Source organism: Haliotis rufescens, unplaced genomic scaffold (genome assembly GCF_023055435.1).
Source record: "Haliotis rufescens isolate VD_foot unplaced genomic scaffold, xgHalRufe1.0.p SCAF_1, whole genome shotgun sequence".
Lineage (NCBI taxonomy): Eukaryota > Metazoa > Mollusca > Gastropoda > Lepetellida > Haliotidae > Haliotis > Haliotis rufescens.
Window position 1 is genome coordinate 14,375,623 of NW_025963779.1, and position 23,553 is coordinate 14,399,175.

A 23,553-nucleotide genomic window follows, 5' to 3' on the forward strand; every position below is an offset into this window, starting at 1 on the left:
CAGAAATGTCCACTACTTTCAGGTGAGGTGAGCTGAAATGGGGTTTAATGTCGCATTTAAGATTATTGCTATTACATAGCGACGTGGATGCACGTGTGTGTGTGTGTGTGTTTGTGTGTGTGTGTGTGTTTGTGTGTGTGTGTGTGTGTGTGTGTGTGTGTGTGTTTGTTTGTGTGTGTGTGTGTGTGTGTGTGTGTGTGTGTGTGTGTGTGTGTGTGTGTGTGTGTGTGTGTGTGTGTGTGTGTGTGTGTGTGTGTGTGTGTGTGTGTGTGTGTGTGTGTGTGTGTGTGTGTGTGTGTGTGTGTGTGTGGCCTTCTTGTCCCGCGACTTTACCCTGCGTAAGTTCTTTTATGGGCGGTTCAATATCTTCATGTGTAATATCACTATTAGTTATGATATTGACATCATCATCAGTACAAAAACCGCACAGCTTCTCATTATACCATAATTTACCTACTCAATAATATCAGAGTCCACGGGTATATATTTTAAGGTATAAAATCTTTAGAAATAATCAATCAAATATTACATGAAAACAAAGCCTGAGAAACATTATATCTGAACGCAGAGCAGATTTGATTTCTCCAAGTATATCTAGGAATATTAATGACATGAATTTCATTAACATTAGCGTGTCGCATTCGTGAAGGGTTCGTATGAAGTGATCTGGTTCACAGCGAATATGTACGCAAAAGTCGGAGATCTTCAAATAGAGAAGTGGAACATAGTCAACCAACTAACAGGTAAATCACCCCTTCTTATCGCCACCAAATCTATTTAGAAAATGTACACAAAAGAACAAAAAAGTCCACCAAATCTCTCCTATGTCAATTACACACGTCATATCTGGTACTACAAGGCACGTCCGTTGAGCCCGATACATATTTAATACATTATAAACTTCTGCTGTTATCGTCAATAATAACATCTTTCAAATTACCAGTTCGTGCATTTAAGTTACCAGGAAGAATAATTGGCAGTCTGAAAGTTCATATAACACAGCAGATAAGCTTTTATATGAGTACTCTATACCCTTATGAATATTGTTGTCCGCAAGAGAAATGTCGTTTCTGTATAGTCAGTAATAACACAGCGCAGTCCATGTAACAAGGAAGTATGAATACAAACAGGCACTCCCATGGTAGCTTAACTATCTATAGTTCGTTTAGAGCACAGGTAAATACTTTCGTCCAATGAGTGGTCACTAGTTTGATCAGGTGGAGTACATTTTTATGCCGATAAATAAGTGTAAAGCATACAGTTTATGGTGGAGTGAATCTCTCGTTTTTCCTTAAAACAGACAGGCATTAAACAACAGACTGCACGAATTATACAGTTTATATGAAATCGTGCAATCTGTTTCGAATGTGAATGGTGGAGTAAGCGATATGCGATGTATAGTTCGTGGAACTCGAGTTTTTGCCTGGACATGTGCAGGTCCTGGATTCGATTCCACACCAGCACAAAGCAATTACATCAGAATCAAGTTCAACACCGTGATACGTGTAACCATGTTCGTCATAGCATGTTCCTGCGGTATTTGAGAAGCCACTCTCTGCTGTACCATTTGCTCAAGATCCACCACTGAACAGATGCAAAACATACGAAACTGTTCCACGCGTATTTCCATTTGGCTACAATGTACTTATAGTCTAATCACTGTACAGACTCCCCAGATATTTGCACGACACATAGAACTATTGCAATACCCGACTTACTCAGCCAGTCATATTGCCATCAATGATGAAACATTTGAAAACTAAGAGAACTTTTAAACAAGCATTTACACACATATGAAGGCGGACAAAAGCATAATATTATCATGATTTACCTGAATGTATTTTAATCGCCTTATTTACTTGAGTATGTAAAGTGTGAATACATGTCAAATTTTCATTTTTGAGAACACATCAAGTAAACGAAAAAGAAAGAAAATTGGAAGCTACGTATGTCTATATTTTATGTCGTAACACAATACGTTATAATGAAATCAAACATTTAGTACATGAAGGGAAGAAAAATGAAATATTATTAAGTCAGGTATACATGGTTTGATGATGTATGGATATCGTATCCATGAAGGAAAAGGAGACAACAAGTTTTGATTTGATGCCAACAACATTTTCAAGATATGGATAATGTCAACATATTGATAGTAAGCTCCATTTTAGGAAAAGCAAAAACAGATTCATGCAATTGTCTAAACCAGAAGAACATATTTTGATCCTAATTTCAAGTTACTTTTTCAAACGCACGTTTGATCTCATGCCGAAAGGCTGTGTTACAGAAACCGTAGATCAGAGGGTTGAAAGCACACTGGATGTAATACGATTGAAAAACAATATAATACAGCCATGTAGCCGATTCTCGGAATTCTGTGGATATGCTTGGGCTGAGTAGACTAATGAAAATCATGCAGACAATGGGCAGGTAGGCACAAAATGAGGCCAGACTCACATAGAACATTGTTAGTGTCAGTTTTAGAAGAGTTCCTCCACGATGAGGAGTATTTATTGTTGGGCGTTGGTTCATCGATCGGGAGCCCTCATGCATGGAGGCACGAAGATGAGAACGACGCGAGGCAGTGCTTGTCATCGTAATTCCCTCGTTGTCATCTAGCTGGGTGTCAGGAACGGAAGTGCATTCCGTAAACCCAGATGCCATATTGATTTGGCTTTCTGAAAGAGTTTTGTTTCTCATCAGATCAACATGGCGAGAAATCCCCCGCCACATCAGGTAATACAACACAACGAGGATTAGGAACACACCTAAATCCAGTAGAATCCAAAACACAAAACTGATGTTATGGATTATGCCAATATGATACTCGTGAAGATCAGCTAGAGTACATTGGGTAGCTTTGAGAATGGTATCATTGGTAGCATTAATGGGGAATGAATGTGCTCCATAAATGATGAAAGCAGGGGTTGATAAAGGCAAGGCTATCAAACAACAAACACCGATGACGATTCTTGCCTTTGGTACTGTCATTTGATTTTCAAAGGGCTGGCATATCTTCTTGTATCTTTCCACCGCTATGGCTACAAGTATGAACATTGAAGTCATGAAACTGAAGTCATGGAACATATGAAACGCTTTGCACAGTACAGGAAACTCCCCAGAGCTGTACAAGTACCTCATGTTGACAATGGCCAGTGGAAGATCAATAACGCATATGAACAAATCCAAAATCGCCACTATCATAATAAAACATCTCAGAGGATTTGGTTTGAAACACCTTAGGTACACAAAACAAACCACAGAGTTTCCAATGAAACCTACAAGCATTATGAAGGAGAGAAATACAATTGCAGGTAGGGCACTGTTCAAATGTGTGTCATTGTAGAGGTAAAGAACATCTTTATCTGTTTCAGCCATGGCGTTGGAGGGGGAAAGTCTTTTATATGGACCTGGAAGAGAAAAGAAATCATATAATTCAGATATATTTTGTACTGAAGTTACTGAAATGGATATGCACAGGTAACACCATCAAGTAAGCATCTTCATGGCCACAGATAGTTCTCCCCTTCTTGCTGATCTGTTTTTTATGCATATGGTAAGGAATTTCTACTCGGATTGGCAAAATCACAACAAGGTAATTTGGCCAAGAAGTTTAAGGCAAGTTCCAGGTGTATCAATGATCTTATATTGTTTAATAATGGTCCAATAGCAACTTCCCTCCCACCGATTTACCCACTGTCTGTTTCATATTTATGTATGTGCATAAAGATTCAGAGTGACAAACAAATCTCCGCTAAACTGTATGACAAGAATGGTACAATCTAGTATGCTCTTTCTTCGAGTGAGCGGGTGAGTTGGGTTTTACGCCTTTTTAACAGTATTCCAATTATATCACGGCGTGTCAGCTTAATGTGGGAGGGAAACCCGTAGTGATGCAGGTCTCAGACGTTTACCACTTCGGTGAATCCCTCGAGCGCGGGTATGGTGCTGACAAACCTAGAAACATAATCGGGGCGAATCGGGATTCAAACCCACAACCATAGATTTCTGGCGTGCCCAAGGGACGCAACTCTGCACAGCGAATCGCGGCGACTTAAACGACTGGGCCAACCTTGCCCCCTCTTTCTGCGAAGATTTCAAAGTGCGTCATACGACTCTTGCTCAAAGCTTGTTTGATCAAGGTTACAGTCAAGGTAGAAGTAGATAATATGAACGAGAGAGTTGCCAACTTAGGCTTGTTTGTTTGTTTAATGCGAAACTCAGCGATTCGCCTATTACGACATGGGTGGGAACTGGGAATCGCTACGGGGCTGTCAGTGTTATCTATCCGTTTATACATATTGAGGAAATAGAAAACTTTAAAATGAAACATAAATGAACGGTATCAATGTAAATATTCTATCAATACAGTGCTTGAAAATGTAAGCAAAATCTGTATCAATATATTAAACATTTCTCCTCACAACAGAGTTATTCGTATACAAGTATTTGCGGCCTTACAATGATTTGATAAAGCTTATCGTTTTTCCATTAAAGGGGGAAATAGCAAATAAAACTACGATAATGTCTGGAAACTTTAGTCCAATGTTGTTTTTTATTCTTCCTGCTGCATTCTCCCAATACATGTAACTTGTGTGGAGGAAACAGTAAACAAAGAACAAAATGTATAATAATAATGTAAATGTTGTACTTGGTATCTCAGTTCTCAGTTTCATACCGGTTGTATAACTGAATTTGTATATGGAACCATGCGTACAGCATGACAATTACTTGCTATTCGTCAGTTTACAACACACATAACACGGTCAAACAATTTTAGGCACCGCTTTTGCGAGTTATTTAGTACAATAATGTTTTATTAAAATCTATTTCAATTTGTTTTCACCATTTTCCCTATTGACAGTCGTTGTTACGTGCGTCACTAGGTAATTAGTACGGATTGACCTTGTCTATTGTTTCTATACTTTGAGGATTTCTGTGGCAAGTGGCGGACGTAATTCAAACTCCTTCCGCACTGACACCGCATCAAATATATTTGTGTACCGATTACATAACTCTAATGGACAGGGTGGGGTGGTAGTTCACCGGACGACACTGTGTATATTGGGCGGCTCCTTTGATATCTCCTCCAAACATACGTTTATTGAATGACCCCATTAAACGATGATACACATCTCGATGAATATATCAAGGCACTAATTCATCTTTCATAAACATTTTTTTGTCTTTGTGCTTAATATATCCACATATCAACGAACATTTGTAAAACATGTATCCTAAAAAAAATAAACATTTTCAGGCTAGGTATTTGCCCACAGCAACACCTGCAGAACTGTTTATTCACGCGTGGTGTGGTAGATCGTAATTGACCGAGAGCAGGTATTGTAGAATCACCTGTAAATAAGGCCGACACTGTAATTAGATACAACGTACTAATGAGAATTATCATAAGAAGGCTGTTGTTTTTTCTGAACTGTTACCATTTTCATACCAAAAGTGACAATGCAGTTAAAAGTTGCTTTAGTGTCACAATATTCACTCACGTTTTCCTCAATCGCATTGAAACATAATTCCCACTGGTCAGTTCGAAACCGCATGTAATTAAATAATTATTTCGAGATTTCGTTAGAATGTAAGATATTCAGCCAAACGTTATGCAATAAAAGACGAATAGTTTTTTTCATTAAAATACGCGCACGCGTACCTGTATATTGCATACCTAGTGTCACGTAATTGCCCAGTGTGATGTATCAACGGGACATAAAACGGGAAATGAAATAAAAACTAACTAAAATTTAATGTTGTGGAAAATAACTCCAATGAATTGGAGTACACGCACATGAATTCGTATGATAAACTGTCAAAACGTTTTGAGAGGTAAGGCCGGGTTCATTAAAGATCGCTACAACATGTAAAACAGGTGAAATTTGTAGAACTAAAGGAAACATCCAACCAAATGCCCTTTTTAAATAGTAATGTAATGATATAATATAAAGTATATTTCACATGATACAATATACTTTGCAAACAGTTAGTTGATGCTTGAAAGAACTGACGAAAACATGGGCGAAATATTTTAATAACGCCGTAAAATAGTTGAATTAAGTAAAAATTAGTTAAATATTGTGTCATGATACTTGAATAAATACATTTAATGTATTTGCGAAACAAAAACATGAGTTTTGAGTAAAGGAACATGTTCTCGCCCATGGGCCTGCCCATGGGCCAAACCTTTTCTCGCCCATGGGCGAAATATTTCAATATCGCTATAAAATCGTTGAATTAAGTTAAAATGAGTTAAATTTGGTGTCATGGTACTTGAATGAATACATTAAATGTATTTGCGAAACAAAAACATGAGTTTTAAGTAAAGGAACATATTCTCGCCCATGGGCCTGCCCATGGGCCTACCCATGGGCCTACCCATGGGCCAAACCTTTTTCTCGCCCATGGGCGAAATATTTCAATATCGCTATAAAATAGTTGAATTAAGTTAAAATGAGTTAAATTTTGTGTCATGATACTTGAATGAATACATTTAATGTATTTGCGAAACAAAATCATGAGTTTTAAGTAAAGGAACATATTCTCGCCCATGGGCCAAACCTTTTTCTCGCCCATGGGCGAAATATTTCAATATGGCTATAAAATCGTTGAATTAAGTTAAAATGAGTTAAATTTTGTGTCATGATACTTCAATAAATACATTAAATGTATTTGCGAAACAAAAACATGAGTTTTAAGTAAAGGAACATATTCTCGCCCATGGGCCTGCCCATGGGCATACCCATGGGCCAGACTTCGCCCATGGGCAGGCCCATGGGCGACATAGTCGAAATATTGAGTTTTTAAACAATTTTTTTTTCATTTTTTCTTCCTTGGTATGTTCCCATGAAAACGGCATGTTTAATTTTGTAAATACCTTTAACCGAGACTGAGCAAAGAGCGTAGAGTTTCTGGACTTTTGGGTTTCCAGAATTAAAATGGGACGTGTTTATTTCTTATAAACAAAAATTAAAAACATGAGTAGTACATCTCCGTCTGTAAAATAACACACGTATATGTAGATAATAAACAAACGTGTGAATCAGCAAATAAGCTTTCGGAATTGATAGAAACAGTAAGGATTTAATGTTCGAAAGAAACTCCATGTTAAGACCATATTACCTATCTAAAAAAAATATTCCCTTTCCTATGTTCCATTCATTTTTCTCATTTCGTTCTTCGTTTAATAAATAGCCTTTTAAAAAAACATGTATTATTTTACATTTTAACGAAAAAGGTAACTGTTTCACATAAAGTTCACTAAAAAAGCTCATTTAATCTGAAATTAAATAATGCAATTTAAGGTCGAAATCACAATTTCCACGTGCACGTATTCCCCAAACAGCGTTGGCGTAAAACGAGCTTGACAGACGTTTCAATTTTCATCGAAACACAAAGTCATTTCTCTTCGGAGACGTTATGTACAGCAGGGCAAGACTCATGACTTGACACGGGCCGGTTGTCCACGAGTGATGTCATGTCATTAAGACAACCATATTAGGTTGGTGCATCCACGGAATCGATGTGAAGCTCCCACATTAACAGCTCGGACAATCCCTGGCAGAACCTTACGCAACCGATTGAGGGAGCGCGACATTGTAACTTCCACGTCCCCGTCAGTCACGCCTTGTTTAACGCCACACACAGCAAGATTCCAGCTGTATGACGGCGGTCTGTTAATAATCGAGTCTGGACCCGACTTTCCAGTGATTGACATCATGAGCATCGATCCACGCAATAGGGACACGATGAGGATGCATCAACCAAGTCAGCGAACCTGACCACCCGATCTCGTTAGTCGCCTCTTACGGCAAGCATAGGTTGCTGAAGACCTATTCTACCCCGGATCTTGACGGGTCTCTGAGGTTTTGAAGACAAGACTGGGACAATATAATGTTCACAGAGAAGTCCAGGTTTCATCTGAACATCTCTGGGGGTCGTGCAAGGTCAACAGGCGTTCAGGAGAATGTTTTAACGACGCTTGCATTACTCAACGTCGTCAGTTTAGGGGTGAAACTGTAATGGTATGAAACGGCATCACAACTCATGGCAGACCATAAGTCATCATTGTTAATGCCAATTTAAATAGCGTACGCTACCGGGATGACATCGTTCGAAATCATGTTGTATGTGCAGGGACGTAACGACACGTTGCAGCAGGATAGCACGTTTTGTAATATACGTTTTGAAGCAGTTTAACATTACTGTACAGCCATGGCCGGCTGTTTCACACAACATCTACCCCATAGAACATGCCTGGGATAGATGAGTGAGTGAATGAGTGAGTGAGTTTTGGTTTTACGCCGCTTTTAGAAATATTCCAGCAATATCACGGCGGGGGACACCAGAAATGGGCTTCACACATTGTACCCATGTTAGGAATCGAACCCGGGTCTTCGGCGTGACGAGCGAACGCTTTAACCACTTGGCTACCCGACCGCCCCCTGGGATAGATGGGATTGAACGACACCAACAACCTCAGGACCAGAACCAGCCGGCAACGCCAACTCAGTAGGGTCAATGTTTGGTTGAGAATTGGAACAACATCTTCCAGGCTGTTTTCAATCAGCTGGTGTCTTCGTCTGTGTCAACGCAAATGGTGGTCACACCCGATATAGACTATTGTTAATTGAGTTAACTTATTACACCACCCTTATAGGTCGGGTTTTTGTTTCATGTTACCAGGAATGGGTTTTGTCAATGAATTTGTTACGAGGTGAGGTGAAATGGGGTTTAACATCGCGATCCAGATTATTGAACTTGTATAGCGACGTGCACGAACCCCGGACCTTCCCCACTCCTGGCGGACGCTCTACCACAGGACGACGGTAGACATTGATCAAACATATGACAACATATTGTGTCGTTATTTTCAATAACATATCATTTACACAGCTTTATAAGATTTGTTTGTTTCGTTGTTGTTTAACACCGCACTCAGCAATATTCCAGCAATAACAATAATCGAGTCTGAACCGGACAATCCAGTGATTGATATCCTGAGCATCATCATTGGGATACAATGACATGCATTAACTAAGTCAGCGAGCGTCACCGCCCGATCCCGTTTGTCTCCTTTTACGGCGAGCATAGTCTCCTTTTACGGCGAGCATAGTCTCCTTTTACGGCGAGCATAGTCGCCTTTTACGGCGAGCATAGTCTCCTTTTACGGCGAGCATAGTCTCCTTTTAAGGCGAGCATAGTCTCCTTTTACGGCGAGCATAGTCTCCTTTTACGGCAAGCGTGAGTTGCTGAAGACCTATTCTGCCCCGAATCTTCACGGGTCCAACTTTATATGAAGCATGATTACTATTTTCCCGTTAGTGTGTATTATAAAAAACAACATTAGTCATTGTACTCACAAAGCGTCTGTTGTATCTCCCGGTTACTTCCCGGCGTCTGTTTAACTGAAGTCACAACTGGCCTGCCTTCCTTGTTTGTGATGATTACAAGGAAATGCAACTAGGAGTTTCACTATGGATTATTTTTAGTCGCTGTTTCGATTCTGATGGTTCAGAAAGGACGAATGAAAAGGTTTTAAATGGATAATTGTTGATAACGAACATTAATAGCCAAGTTCGCGGTCTAAGCATTACGGCGCACGGGTGATGGTTCGAATTTAAGTCCGCCCTGATTGTATTTCCTTTTCTGTTTCAGCACCATATCCGTGCTCGTGGGTTCGTCTGTACGTGACCAACGTCAATGATCTGCACTACTCCCTGACAAGTCGTAATGTCGTAATGAAACTGAAAAAGTGTCCAAAGCGGCGTTAGACCCAGCTCAGTCACTCTTAGTAATGCCTTTTAAACGCTGTTAAATACATTCGGCTTTTGACCCATTGTTTTCATATTCCTTGCGTTTAAAATCGCCTCCGTGGTCTGGTGGACAGAGTGCCTGTACGGAGAGCGAACGGTCAGTGGTTTGACCACCGACCACCTCGTCATACCAAAAGATGTTAGAAACCGGTGCTTGTTGTTACCGTGTCTATCACTCAAAATTGAACAAGTCGATAAAGTATGAGTGGGATATCTATTCGGCATGTTTTGCAGTATTATACCGGCAGTAGTCCGGGCTAGTACAAGCATGCCCGCGTACACACACGCGGAACGAGAGACCCATCCACCTCACCTCACCTCCTTGACTGTATATTTAATTGTTGTCACAGACCCCCCCCCCCCCCCCCCCCCCCCAAAAAAAAAAAAAAAAAAAAAATATAAATAAAAAAAAAAAAGAAATAAAAAAAGAAGAAGAAAATATAAAAGAACAGCAAAGCAAAAGAAAATCAATAAAAAATATAAAGCAAAACAAACTCTACTACCCTACCTAAAAAAAACCACACTTCACAAACCACCACCAATAACAGCTCTTACAACAACAAAGTAATGCTTTAGATGGGCCTCAATCAATATCATTGTCATTTCATCATTTTTTAACTCAGATATTACAGATTTTGCTATTACAAAGAACCAGTAGTCTTCTGGGTGGTAGGTTTAATGATATCTTAGTAGAAAAAATGTAAATCAATATATATATATCCCAAATGTAATTTCTGAAACCAAATCAGGATGGATAATCCACACACAGAAGGACGAAAGACATATTCAACTGGCTTAACATGAATATGGTAATCTGGATATGCCGTATCAGTTAAACATCGCCAGAAAACCAAGATGGTTGAAATTTCTGTAAATAGTTGTACTCATCAGTGAGTGAGATGGGTTTAACGCCGCTTTTAACAGTATTCCAGTATATCACGGCGTGTCAGCACAATGTGGGAGGAAAGCCCGACGTGATGCAGGTCTCAGACGTGTACCACTTCGAGCACGGGTTTGGTGCTGACAAAGCTAGAAACAAAATCGGGGCGAACCGGGATTCGAACCCACAATCATAGGTTTCTGGCGTGCCCAAGGGACACAGCGAATCGCGGCGCCTTAGACGACTGGGCCATCCATGCCCCCCAATAGTTGTACTCAAATAAACGGAATTGACTATTTTTTATTGAAATGTTCTCGTATAAGCCACTTTGTCTTGGCCCGGGGTATTCCTCCTAATAAATTGAAGATATAATACACTAATAAAGGTGTACAGATGCTTCGTCGCACATGCAAACATATACCTAGAAGTATTCTCCTGAATTTGAGATGAGATGAAACTCACCTATGACATGTTTGTTTTATTTAAAAATTATCCTATGATTTTCAGAATTGTGTTCTTGTTCTAACATACAAACTGTAAGTTAAAGCTTGTTGAAACACTCAACATGTCACAAATAACTAAATAGAAAAAAATATGATAACTGTTTATAGAATAGATACATAATAAATACATATTATCAATCAATACAACTTTCTATTTTTTATTCAAGTTTAGCACTAGTACGATAGTTACATTGTGTCAGAAGTGAGTAGGTTGTATTTAGCGTCAGTCAGGACGAAGCGTACTTTATACGTTAGAAATGGCATGCATACATGCGATAAGGTTCGTTTAATTATTTTCTCGTAGAACTTCAGTATGTGTATTATTTAAATGTATCTATATATCTGTGGTCAGCTTGATATCGAAGTGCATTTATAGCCAAGGTTCACGCAGGTCTTAGACTTTTAGCCTTTTTGTGACACCCACAAGCATGAGTAAGGTGCCAACAAACCAAGAATCATAAACGGTGATTCCCTGATTCTAGAACGCCTGCGCAGTGAATTGTGTCGCTTTCGCCGGTTGGACAGCACCAAGCATTTACGTCAGGTAGTCTTACTAATTATAACATCTAAAACATACGAGTATTCAGACATAATCCCAGCTTTTGTGTGTGGTTAATAAGAAGGAATATCAGCGTTCAGTGTTCGATGTTCGTCAAAACGTATCACTCGTGTTCCTGTAAATGTGTTCGATTACCTTTTAGTGTTCATCGAAACGTGTCACTCGTGTTCCTGTACATGTATTCGATGACCTTTTAGTGTTCATCGAAACGTGTCACTCGTGTTCCTGTACATGTATTCGATGACCTTTTAGTGTTCGTCAAAACGTGTCACTCGTGTTCCTGTACATGTATTCGATGACCTTTTAGTGTTCGTCAAAACGTGTCACTCGTGTTCCTGTACATGTATTCGATGACCTTTTAGTGTTCGTCAAAACGTGTCACTCGTGTTCCTGTACATGTGTTCGATGACCTTTTAGTGTTCGTCAAAACGTGTCACTCGTGTTCCTGTACATGTAATCGATGACCTTTTGGTGTTCGTCAAAACGTGTCACTCGTGTTCCTGTAAATGTAATCGATGACCTTTTGGTGTTCGTCAAAACGTGTCACTCGTGTTCCTGTAAATGAGTTCGACGACCTTTTAGTGTTCGTCAATACTCGCCCCTCGTGTTCATGTGCATGTGTCATATTATACATGTCACTTGGTACCTGTACGCCGTTGGGGAAACGTTCCTGTTGTGTCTGTGTCGTTGTCTGTACGGTAGAGGCGCCAGTCAGCACACACATTGCGGTGGCAGCGAAATGGACCGTGACAAAACTACTTTTATTAAGTAAGTTCAGAATTGGTTTGTCAGTTGGTAGATGATGAATACATATCGTAAATCTGGAAAGTTTGGCGCTCTGAAATTATAGCGTGTGCGTAACAATAGTCTTAACTGCGTCTGGAATGTTTTGCGACACCATGTCGATGGGATTATTTATTTTTTATGAGTAGAAAGCAGCGTGTTGAAAAGGTAGCTCAGTATCTATCATTGATTTGTTTTAGTTATATGAATGTGTTGTAGTTGACAAGGAAGGGAGTAGTGTGTTCATATAACAGTAGGTTATAAGGCAGGCGTATGTCTGCACTACTCAGTGTTCTGAAGGAAACTGACGAGATGTGGCAGGTTGTTGAACTTTCCTGATTAGACTATTGACACTGAGTGATATCAGGGATTATTTATTTAGTCATGTTCCGGATTGTTTGACAATGTGTGGAATACTGAAAGAGAAAGCTCGCGATTTTGGTGGCAAAAGGGACATTTCTGACTTTGCACATTATCGTGGGTGGCTCACTCGATTTAAATCCAGACATAGTGTATAATGTAGGAATTAGTGTATATCATGTATCTGTTTGCTCTGTCATCTGTCATGAGTTGCATAATTGAAGGGAAGTAACTCTTCCAGTAAGAAGCTGGTTTCAGTTATACGGAAATTCGTTTATACGGACGAATTGTGAAATGACGCAAGTGTCCGTATTAACGAGGCACGACTGTATACGAAATATGCTTCCTTGCATTGTTTGTTTCTTGTTGGTCTGCACAAATAACAGCGTCATGATCGTGAAACTATTGCGAGTGTGTATCGCTCACAGTTGTCGCAGTACTTTCCAGGTTTGCAATATACTACTGGTGTATAGGTGTATCAATATCTGCCAGTTGTTAATTGTTGTAATCCATCACTCCTACTAGGAGGCGCTTGATTGTGAACAGATATATCAAATTCAGCCAGAGATTAGCCATGCAAATACAAGGCTAATCTATTAGACATGCATGATGAATGTGAAGGAGCATGAGTACAAGGTGCAGCTAAAGGAGAATGCGAATATGTCGGTTGTTGGCGGTCGAGACACCATTGGCATTTCAGGGGCTCATGCATGGTGTATTGAATGGACGTGCTGGTTCGTCTTCACATCTGAGAGAGCGTCGACTACCTTTGTTTCAAGATATTACGTTCTGGAGTACAGACAGGTGATGCAAGTTGGAGAGCTTTCAGTATCCAACTCATCGTACATGGGAACAGTAACGATCTTTTCTCGGACTTTGCAGTGTTTGCAAACGTTCACGCCTTGTTTGTCGGACATGGCAATTTCGTTGAGTCATCTGCATCTTTATTAACTCATCCAAATGTTGATGACAGAGCACTAGCATTCGTTTATACAAATCGTTTGTTTGAGTGGGACGGGTCTAGCTGATGTTGGATGTCCGGCAAATTTTGCTTCACAATGAGAAGGTGTACTCGACTATCAACAGAAAAGCTTTACAAATTTCTATGGTCAGTGTGAAAATTCCGTGCGTTCTTGTGTGGGAAATGATTTGTGAAAAGAACCGATTGTGTATCGGTTAGACCACGACAGGATCCGACGTTTAATCATTAAAATGGTCACTCAAACTGCGATGCGGGGATCTGAGTGGTATAATTCTTTAACCGATGGCTAACAATCATTCAAAGAGCCCTATCACCTAACATGTTTAAAACACATTTTCAAACCATCTAAATGTGCATGTAGGAGTGTAGATGTTGCTAAATGTGACTTTGTCAAAGGGAAGATAACATTTCTTGTGATGGCATATTTCACATGAAGTGGAGTTACCTGTGTTTATTATACAAGGATTCATTCAGTTGAGACAGCTTACCATAGGGTCACAGAGGATATCCATACATTGGCCCACTTTGGACTTAATAGAACATTGGCGATGAGAAGGCGATCCAACAATGTTTGAAAGATGTAAGGTCACATACCGCACATCATCTACACCAAGGAAACAGTGCATGTTGTCCACATGTTGTTCCAAAGAGTGATGTGAGAACAACGCGCACATCATCTACACCAAGGAAACAGTGCATGTTGTCCACATGTTGTTCCAAAGAGTGATGTGAGAACAACACGTACATCATCTACACCAAGGAAACAGTGCATGTTGTCCACATGTTGTTCCAAAGAGTGATGTGAGAACAACACGTACATCATCTACACCAAGCAAACAGTGCATGTTGACCACGTGCTGTTCCAAAGAGTGATGTGAGAACAACACGTACATCAACTACACCAAGGAAACAGTGCATGTTGTCCACGTGTTGTTCCAAAGAGTGATGTGAGAACAACGCGCACATCAACTACACCAAGGAAACAGTGCATGTTGTCCACATGTTGTTCCAAAGAGTGATGTGAGAACAACACGTACATCATCTACACCAAGGAAACAGTGCATGTTGTCCACGTGTTGTTCCAAAGAGTGATGTGAGAACAACGCGCATATCATCTACACCAAGGAAACAGTGCATCTTGTCCACATGTTGTTCCAAAGAGTGATGTGAGAACAACGCGCATTTCATCTACACCAAGGAAACAGTGCATGTTGTCCACGTGTTGTTCCAAAGAGTGATGTGAGAACAACACGTACATCATCTACACCAAGGAAACAGTGCATGTTGTCCACATGTTGTTCCAAAGAGTGATGTGAGAACAACGCGCATATCATCTACACCCAGGAAACAGTGCATGTTGTCCACATGTTGCTCCAAAGAGTGATGTGAGAACAACACGTACATCATCTACACCAAGGAAACAGTGCATGTTGTCCACATGTTGTTCCAAAGAGTGATGTGAGAACAACACGTACATCATCTACACCAAGGAAACAGTGCATGTTGTCCAAATGTTGTTCCAAAGAGTGATGTGAGAACAACGCGCATATCATCTACACCCAGGAAACAGTGCATGTTGTCCACGTGTTGCTCCAAAGAGTGATGTGAGAACAACGCGCACATCATCTACACCAAGCAAACAGTGCATGTTGTCCACGTGTTGTTCCAAAGAGTGATGTGAGAACAACGCGCACATCATCTACACCAAGCAAACAGTGCATGTTGTCCACATGTTGTTCCAAAGAGTGATGTGAGAACAACACGTACATCATCTACACCAAGGAAACAGTGCATGTTGTCCACATGTTGTTCCAAAGAGTGATGTGAGAACAACGCGCACATCATCTACACCAAGCAAACAGTGCATGTTGTCCACGTGTTGTTCCAAAGAGTGATGTGAGAACAACACGTACATCATCTACACCAAGCAAACAGTGCATGTTGTCCACATGTTGTTCCAAAGAGTGATGTGAGAACAACACGTACATCATCTACACCAAGCAAACAGTGCATGTTGACCACGTGCTGTTCCAAAGAGTGATGTGAGAACAACACGTACATCAACTACACCAAGGAAACAGTGCATGTTGTCCACGTGTTGTTCCAAAGAGTGATGTGAGAACAACGCGCACATCAACTACACCAAGGAAACAGTGCATGTTGTCCACATGTTGTTCCAAAGAGTGATGTGAGAACAACACGTACATCAACTACACCAAGGAAACAGTGCATGTTGTCCACGTGTTGTTCCAAAGAGTGATGTGAGAACAACACGCACATCATCTACACCAAGGAAACAGTGCATGTTGTCCACGTGTTGTTCCAAAGAGTGATGTGAGAACAACACGCACATCATCTACACCAAGGAAACAGTGCATGTTGTCCACGTGTTGTTCCAAAGAGTGATGTGAGAACAACACGTACACCATCTACACCAAGCAAACAGTGCACGTTGTCCACATGTTGTTCCAAAGAGTGATGTGAGAACAACGCGCATATCATCTACACCCAGGAAACAGTGCATGTTGTCCACATGTTGTTCCAAAGAGTGATGTGAGAACAACGCGCACATCAACTACACCAAGGAAACAGTGCATGTTGTCCACATGTTGTTCCAAAGAGTGATGTGAGAACAACACGTACATCAACTACACCAAGGAAACAGTGGAGTGTGACTTTGTCCTCTACGTACACGTGTACTGCTGCTGGTGAGGAGTACATTTACACATTCAAGAATTACCTTTCCCCTTTTTAGCAGTGATTTCGTATGATTATGGAAAGTGTTAAAAATTCTTTCATTTACTAAGTTTGTTTCCTTTATTAATATTCACTCAGCTACTACTACATCTGCACAGGTAGACTAAGGCTTAGTCTCTGAAAATATATCATTTTCCAAGAAACAAACAACTTCTTTTTAGGAAGATTATTTATGGATGTCAACTTCTTTTTTATGAGGAACACAACTTTTCGAAGTATAAACTTACTCCTTCATCAAATGAATACATGCTATGAGGCAGAGAGCAAATATGTACATGTAAGAACAACAAAAGTAATGAGATAAGAAAGGTGGAAGAAGGGAAGCCAACAGTTAATTGGCACTGACATTTAAGTTGAATTAAAATTAAAAATGAGCCCCCAAAGAACCTGTCGAAAATCTAGACTGTTCATGTAGTCCTATTGCCTTAAAGTGAAGGCTTGGCGGAAGGTAAATGATATGATCCAGGGACGGTGAGCTAAACAACTGCAAATCGTACATTTTGTTAGTTTTGATTACCTATACATGGTTGCACACGGACAATGGCCCAGTTTTCACATACGAGTTTACATGTATCAATCTGTTCAGGGACTGCCTTCTAGTTGGCAACATGTTTGACCAATATATGTTAAAATCTCCATTTAGCACGAGGAAGAAATAAATCCTGTTGAATAACAACCTTGATGTGTTGTATGTACTGGGACCAGTCTCGGAGCTATCTACAGCTGATCTGCATGCATATAGGCAACCTACTTCCTTGGTTGGTAAGTATTTAAAATGAATGTGATTTGATTTTGGAAATGTGTACGTCTAGTATTTTGTTGTCAGTGTTATTTGCAAGTATAGTATTTAGTATATTTCTAGTAAACTGTCTTTATGTGTGCACTTTTTTTCATGAAATAAATTTATCGTTCGGATACAAAATCAATAGAACATGTTTATAATCATAATAAAATGTTTCAATTACGGATGAAGAGGTAAGATGAGCTGAAATGGGGTTTATCGTCGCGCTCAGGATTATTGACACTTATATGGCGACGTGCATGCATGTGTGTGTATACCATCTTTTAAACGTCTTTTCGGTATGACGCGGTCGGGGATCGAACCCTGGACCTTCCGCTTTTGGCAGACATTCTAGCACTGACCGTGGAGGCGGTCCGTATAATGAGCAAATTAATGTTCCAAGTAAGCCAAATGGCGTCATATATCGATTTCTTAATATTCATAAACTATTTCTTGTTGATGTTTATAATAACTATTATGGTTTATAAAAAAAAATCAACCTCATACAACCTCGTTGATATAATGCTGTGAACCGATACCAGATGTGGTATATCTGGTCGTCCTAATGGTTCTGGGTATTTTCGGAAATATTTTTGTGCTGATCGTGTACCTCAGGAAATTCTACGTGGTGTCCTCGGCATTCACAGATGTTTCGGCGCATAATCAATTGTTCACTGTCTTTGACGTTTTATCTTTACGTGAACTGCGTGGATGTTTCGGGCGATGGAGCTTCATCATAAGCTCCGAAGTATTTTCCAATTATGCTAAGTAAACTGCGTAAAAATTCAAACTCCTCAACTCCCCACCACCACCCCCTACTGTGTTGCAAAGCGAACATATTTCTTAAACGTAAAACCTGTGCTTATAAACAGCAGAATCACTGCACTTGTACGCATCAGACGTAATTCACAATTAACATAATTATTTTTAGTTTCTACAAAACAAGTGTCACTGGATTTTCGGGTCCATCGATCACTTGACTCTCTAGTTTGACTACAGGCTGCCGTCGCATTAGCAGGGATACTGCTGTGAGGTGTCAAGCAACAACAACTTACCCTTTATGCACATTGTGTGAACTCTGCAGGTATCCGAGGTCTGGGTTAATGATACATGTCTTTTTTCTGATTTTCAGTTATCCATTCATATCAAACCATGTTCATCACTATTTTGCGTTTTACGTCCAACTAAACTACTTCGGCAGATATTCGAAACTGATTATTTTCATGTACGTGAACATCTCTTTAGCATGCACTATTTTGCTTCAATGTTGCATGTTTATCTTTGTGTTATACACGCGTGCGATTACCAACCTAAAACTCCGGGACATTATCAAACATACAAATCAATCAAAGTAACCAAAGCTAAATTTTACATATAGATGTTTTAATCGTATATGTAGGGACACAGCATGACCTGTCATTGATTCTTTTGAGCGTTTAACTTGCCTCGTGCGCAGCCAAGCGGTGAAGTAAGAATATGAATAGCATCTAATATATTTCAGAATAATCTGATAATAATACTCAGGGCTACCACGACATGCATGAGTGGGTCTTTTTATTGATACTTAATACTTCCTCCAGGAAAAATGATTAAATGTAATCTGACCAACTATTGTATCAGCATGTGTATGTGCGTAACAAAACTCTCGTAATATATGGAAAGTTATTTTCCGGCATGATTCGGACGTTGGTAAAACCACACGGTTGCAAATTATCTAATAAAGGAATTATATATCTTAACTTTGTATTGTAATAAAGCGTATAACAGTAATCTACCAAGACTCACCAGTAATAGTGTGAGTCGTGTTAATGTGAGCCATTTAACACTAACTCACATGTTTGTTGTTTTACGTCGCACTCAGCAATATTCCAGCTATATGACGGCGGTCTGTAAATAATCGAGTCTGGACCAGACAATCCAGTGTCCTGCAAAGTAAAGCCAGACCCTGAAATCCAATACGCTCCCTCGTATTAACAGTTTTGAGCTCCAGGTATCTGCATAGTAAAATATACTCAAACTAAACATATACAGAAAGAAAAGAAGCGGAATGATGCAACATTCATGAAAACAAAATTCTTCTTTCTTATTTTATTTATTTAATTTTTGGAACTATTATATAAAGTAAAGTTTTAAACCGTAGCGGGTTGAAAAGGTCTTGTCAAAGACAACGTTTTCGATTGATTTACCTTGTGGGATAAAGTTATTTATCATATATATAATCGGTAGGTTTCTCGGCAGGATAAAGCCAACGGATACAAACGATATCCGTTGGGGTCATATGCGGATACAGATGCAAATATCAAAGGTCAAGTAGGGACTACTTTCACTGTTTATAAACGAACATGGCGTCGCCCTCATCATTCGGCGATCGAGTCAGAATTAACCATCGGATATCTGGATAAACTACAGGGATAATTACTATCATTATCAAAAGAACAGTCTAATATACTGAAAATCAGTGTCTAACCATGACGTAGCTAAGGCATTTTATAAGTTTTGGCAACTTTGGAGATATAAATTTCGAAACAATTTTGCGAGGGCACGAGGTTTAGCCAAGCGGGATCAGTAGCCATATTTTGTGCTTGTAGACCTCTGCGGCTTGTAACCTTCTCCACAAATTAAAATAGTTGGATTCACATATGCGCTAATTTATGTATTCCTTATTGTACATTTTCCTTCCTTAGAAAAGGGTGAAAAGAGGAAGAAATAATTAAGAGTTTTATATATTGCGTGTCATGTTGTTTCCCCGAGGATATTACTTGTGCTTCACATGTTTTTGGTAGTTTGTTGTTTAACACCGCACTCGGTAATAATCCAGCTATATGACGGCAGTCTTAAAACAATCGAGTCTGGACCACGTAGTCCAGTGATGAGCATCATGAGCATCGATCTACGTAGTTGGGATACGATGACATGCACAGCCAAGTCAGCGAGCCTGACCACCAGAACCCGTTAGTCGCCTTTTACGGCAAGCATATGTTGCTGAAGACCTTTTCTAACCCGGATCTTCACAGGGGTTCACATATGCGTTAATATATGCTTATCTCAGTTGGTCATACTTCAGATCTCGTAACAAGTACCAATAGTCAAGTTCCAGAGTATCACATTTGAGGCATATGAAAAACGAAATGTGTCACTACAAACAATCATATTTGCGTTTTTTTTCAGGCGATCACCAAATCCAATATGACCTCAAGGTCGCCAGTCATCTTCTCGGATACGACACATTTCGGTGTAGACAACACGACAGCGGAAGTGACGTCATCATTAAACATCAGCGATGAGGAGAAGAACCGTTATCTATCCCACCTTGACGACTCGATGTTTCCCTTGAGGATACCAGCCGTAGTATATCTTGCCATCCTAATGGTTCTGGGTATTTTCGGAAACATTCTTGTGCTGATCGTGTACCTTAAGAAATTCAAACCAAGCCCGACCCGTGTGTTTGTTGTGTGTCTGGCTATGTTTGACCTCATGACTTGTATCATTTCAATTCCAGGGGAGATCCTGGACATGAGGTACAGTCACACGTTCGACTACCCAGCCGTTTGTAAAATGATACGTTTCAACAACACATTCTCCGTGGTGTCCTCAGCATTCACGCTCATAGCTGTTGCTATAGAGAGATACAGGAAGATATGTCGGCCTTTGAACAAACAGATCACCATCAGAGTCGCGCGGATCATGGTAGGGATCGCTGTGTCTGTATCACTAGTCCTCACCATCCCGACAGTTATAGTCAACGGTAGGAAAACGGTCAAAACAGACAAAGAGGAAATAACAGGCTTCGAGTGTTCCTTTGACGACGGGTGGCGCGATACTCAGTTCCCCGTTGTTTTTATTGGAGTCCTATTCCTCATCTTCTTCGGTTCTCTGAGTGTCCTGGTGGTTATGTACATCTTCATTGGCAGGACTGTGTTTAATCACCGGAGATTTAAATTCCGTCCGGCAAAGGATAAGGAACGCCACTCTTCGAATAACACAACCGAGACGTCATTTAAAGATGGAACTGAGAATGGGATCGCATTCCGTAACATATCGTCACCCACAGCTACTTGCAATGTTTCCAATTCAAACAATGGGACGCTTGGTTTTGACGGTTCGTCTGAGACAAGTTGTACATGTATGAATGACACCTCAGCACAACCCAAGACGCGTAAAGAAGACAAATCCTCGAATAGTGTGAGATCCATAAGAAAAAATGCTGCAAAACCAAAAGAAAAATCAAGGCCCAGAGCGTTCAAGACAACGCTTATGTTGTTCATCATCACAGTGGTGTTCATCATCAGTTTTTTACCTTATCTGATCCTGATGATAACTCGATTTATCAAATCCGACTTTCTGGACTCTTTACAAGGAGCAGGATTCATGGTGTATAATGTATTCCTACGCTCATATTTCATACAGAGTGCAGTTAACTGCATTGTGTACAGTTTCTGCAATGAAAGATTCAGAAATGAGTGGAGGAAACTACTCGTTTCTTGTTATCGTTGAGGGAAAGCAGCTGATATGTAAGACACGGGAGGAAAGTTTGGAACATAAATAGAACACTTTGTCATGTGATGGACGCACAACAAACATGTTCAATCACCGGTTAAATGTTTTGCTGTTCATTCCATGCGTTACGGAACGATGACACTTTGATGAATAAATCGAATAATTTGTTGATAATCACAACTTGACGGGTGGATGCCGCTATACAACGATCAATGAAGAGAGACGTGACTAATTGTGACGTTATACATTTATGATATATGTAACACCGTCAAGAAGCAACAAGGCGACGACTTCAGAACCTGCAAAGTTGTCTTCCCTGGACCACCTGAGACTGAGAGATTGTATGCACTAGATGGGACCACGACAGGAACTGCTATGCCTTGTACTGCGACATCCCCATAAAGCCCTATGCTATCTATTTTATTTATCTGTTATCACCTGCTACATCCGCAGTTGATATATTAATGACTTTTAAGGCATACAGCGGCCTGAATTAATCTTCAGTAATCTCGACTACCCACATGTGCAGTGATGCTATCTCTATATTATACATATATCTCTATATTATACATTTATCTCTATATTATACATATATATATGACCCTTGGTGCACTTTGTTACATATATCACATGTAAAATAAGCATTGCTGAAACACATGGACTACTAGTAACCAACTGTTCTTCATATGCTGATATTAACACAAGTTGCAGTGGGATCGAAACGATGACTGGAAGGATAGGCTGTTTAGATGTATGTATGTGGAAGACAGCACGGATTGTAACATTGTACCACTAGTTTACCATTATAACAAAGTAACATCAGTTTACCACGAATCTGATTCTAATAAATGTTATTCATCATCATGCCAACATATCAGATTCAACTCATGTCAGAACTCAACAGATGTCACTGTATTCCAAGCATCACTTTATACATACACGTAGAAAAGGATGTTTTGCTATTTATCTCAAATAACATGTTAATCACACCCAGAAACCGCAATAAATATTCAAAATCGATATCTTCAGGATCACGAGTAGCACAGTTACAAGTAAATTTGTAAACGTAAGGTCGAGTCTCCCACTCATTGGTCGCTCGACCTAATGTCTTCCAGTAACGACTCCTCGTAAATGCAACATATATATAGTGATGTCATGACTATTTTATGCACGGATAAGTTGTTATGGATAAGTTGCAAAAGTTTCAGTCGAGTTATATACGTGCATGTCAATATTTTACTGTCTTTTGATGTTAAGGTGATCTAATTCTTGTGATTTTCAAATTGCAACATTTTTAGACATATTTCTGCTTCACAATGATATCAGGAAATAAATAAAATCTCACTCTCTTGTCTCTTGTTATCACATACGTATAAACCAACATCTGTCCATTAAAATAATACACAGACTCGAAACATTTCTCCCTTCATCGACTCTAGTTTCTATATTTGATATCAAAAGCCACCTTTGTGAGATTATATCTGCACGGAAGCGTAGTAGGGCACGGTGAATTGTTTTGTCAAAGTATCTCCTACGTAGGACTTATTTTCTCCTACGTAGGACTTAGTATGGACTAGAATAACTATCTCCTACGTAGGACTAGTATGGACTAGAATAACTATCTCCTACG

At 39.8% G+C, this 23,553-nt stretch overlaps 2 protein-coding genes across 2 annotated transcripts; one reads left to right on the forward strand and one right to left on the reverse strand.

Moving 5' to 3' along the window:
* Window positions 1-216: 216 nt before the first annotated feature.
* LOC124148715 (cholecystokinin receptor type A-like) lies at window positions 217-10,165 on the reverse strand. The gene is made up of 2 exons (XM_046519974.2): window positions 9,369-10,165; window positions 217-3,410 (listed from the first exon to the last, which is right to left on the reverse strand). The coding sequence occupies exon 2, from the start codon at window positions 3,376-3,378 to the stop codon at window positions 2,233-2,235; it is 1,146 nt and encodes a 381-aa protein (XP_046375930.2). The 5' UTR covers window positions 3,379-3,410; window positions 9,369-10,165; the 3' UTR covers window positions 217-2,232.
* Window positions 10,166-13,499: 3,334 nt separating this feature from the next.
* On the forward strand, window positions 13,500-23,270 carry LOC124148725 (cholecystokinin receptor-like). Its single transcript, XM_046519984.2, has 2 exons — window positions 13,500-17,407; window positions 20,595-23,270. Exons 1-2 carry the CDS (start codon window positions 17,327-17,329, stop codon window positions 21,918-21,920), a joined length of 1,407 nt encoding a protein of 468 aa, XP_046375940.2. The 5' UTR covers window positions 13,500-17,326; the 3' UTR covers window positions 21,921-23,270.
* Window positions 23,271-23,553: the final 283 nt, after the last annotated feature.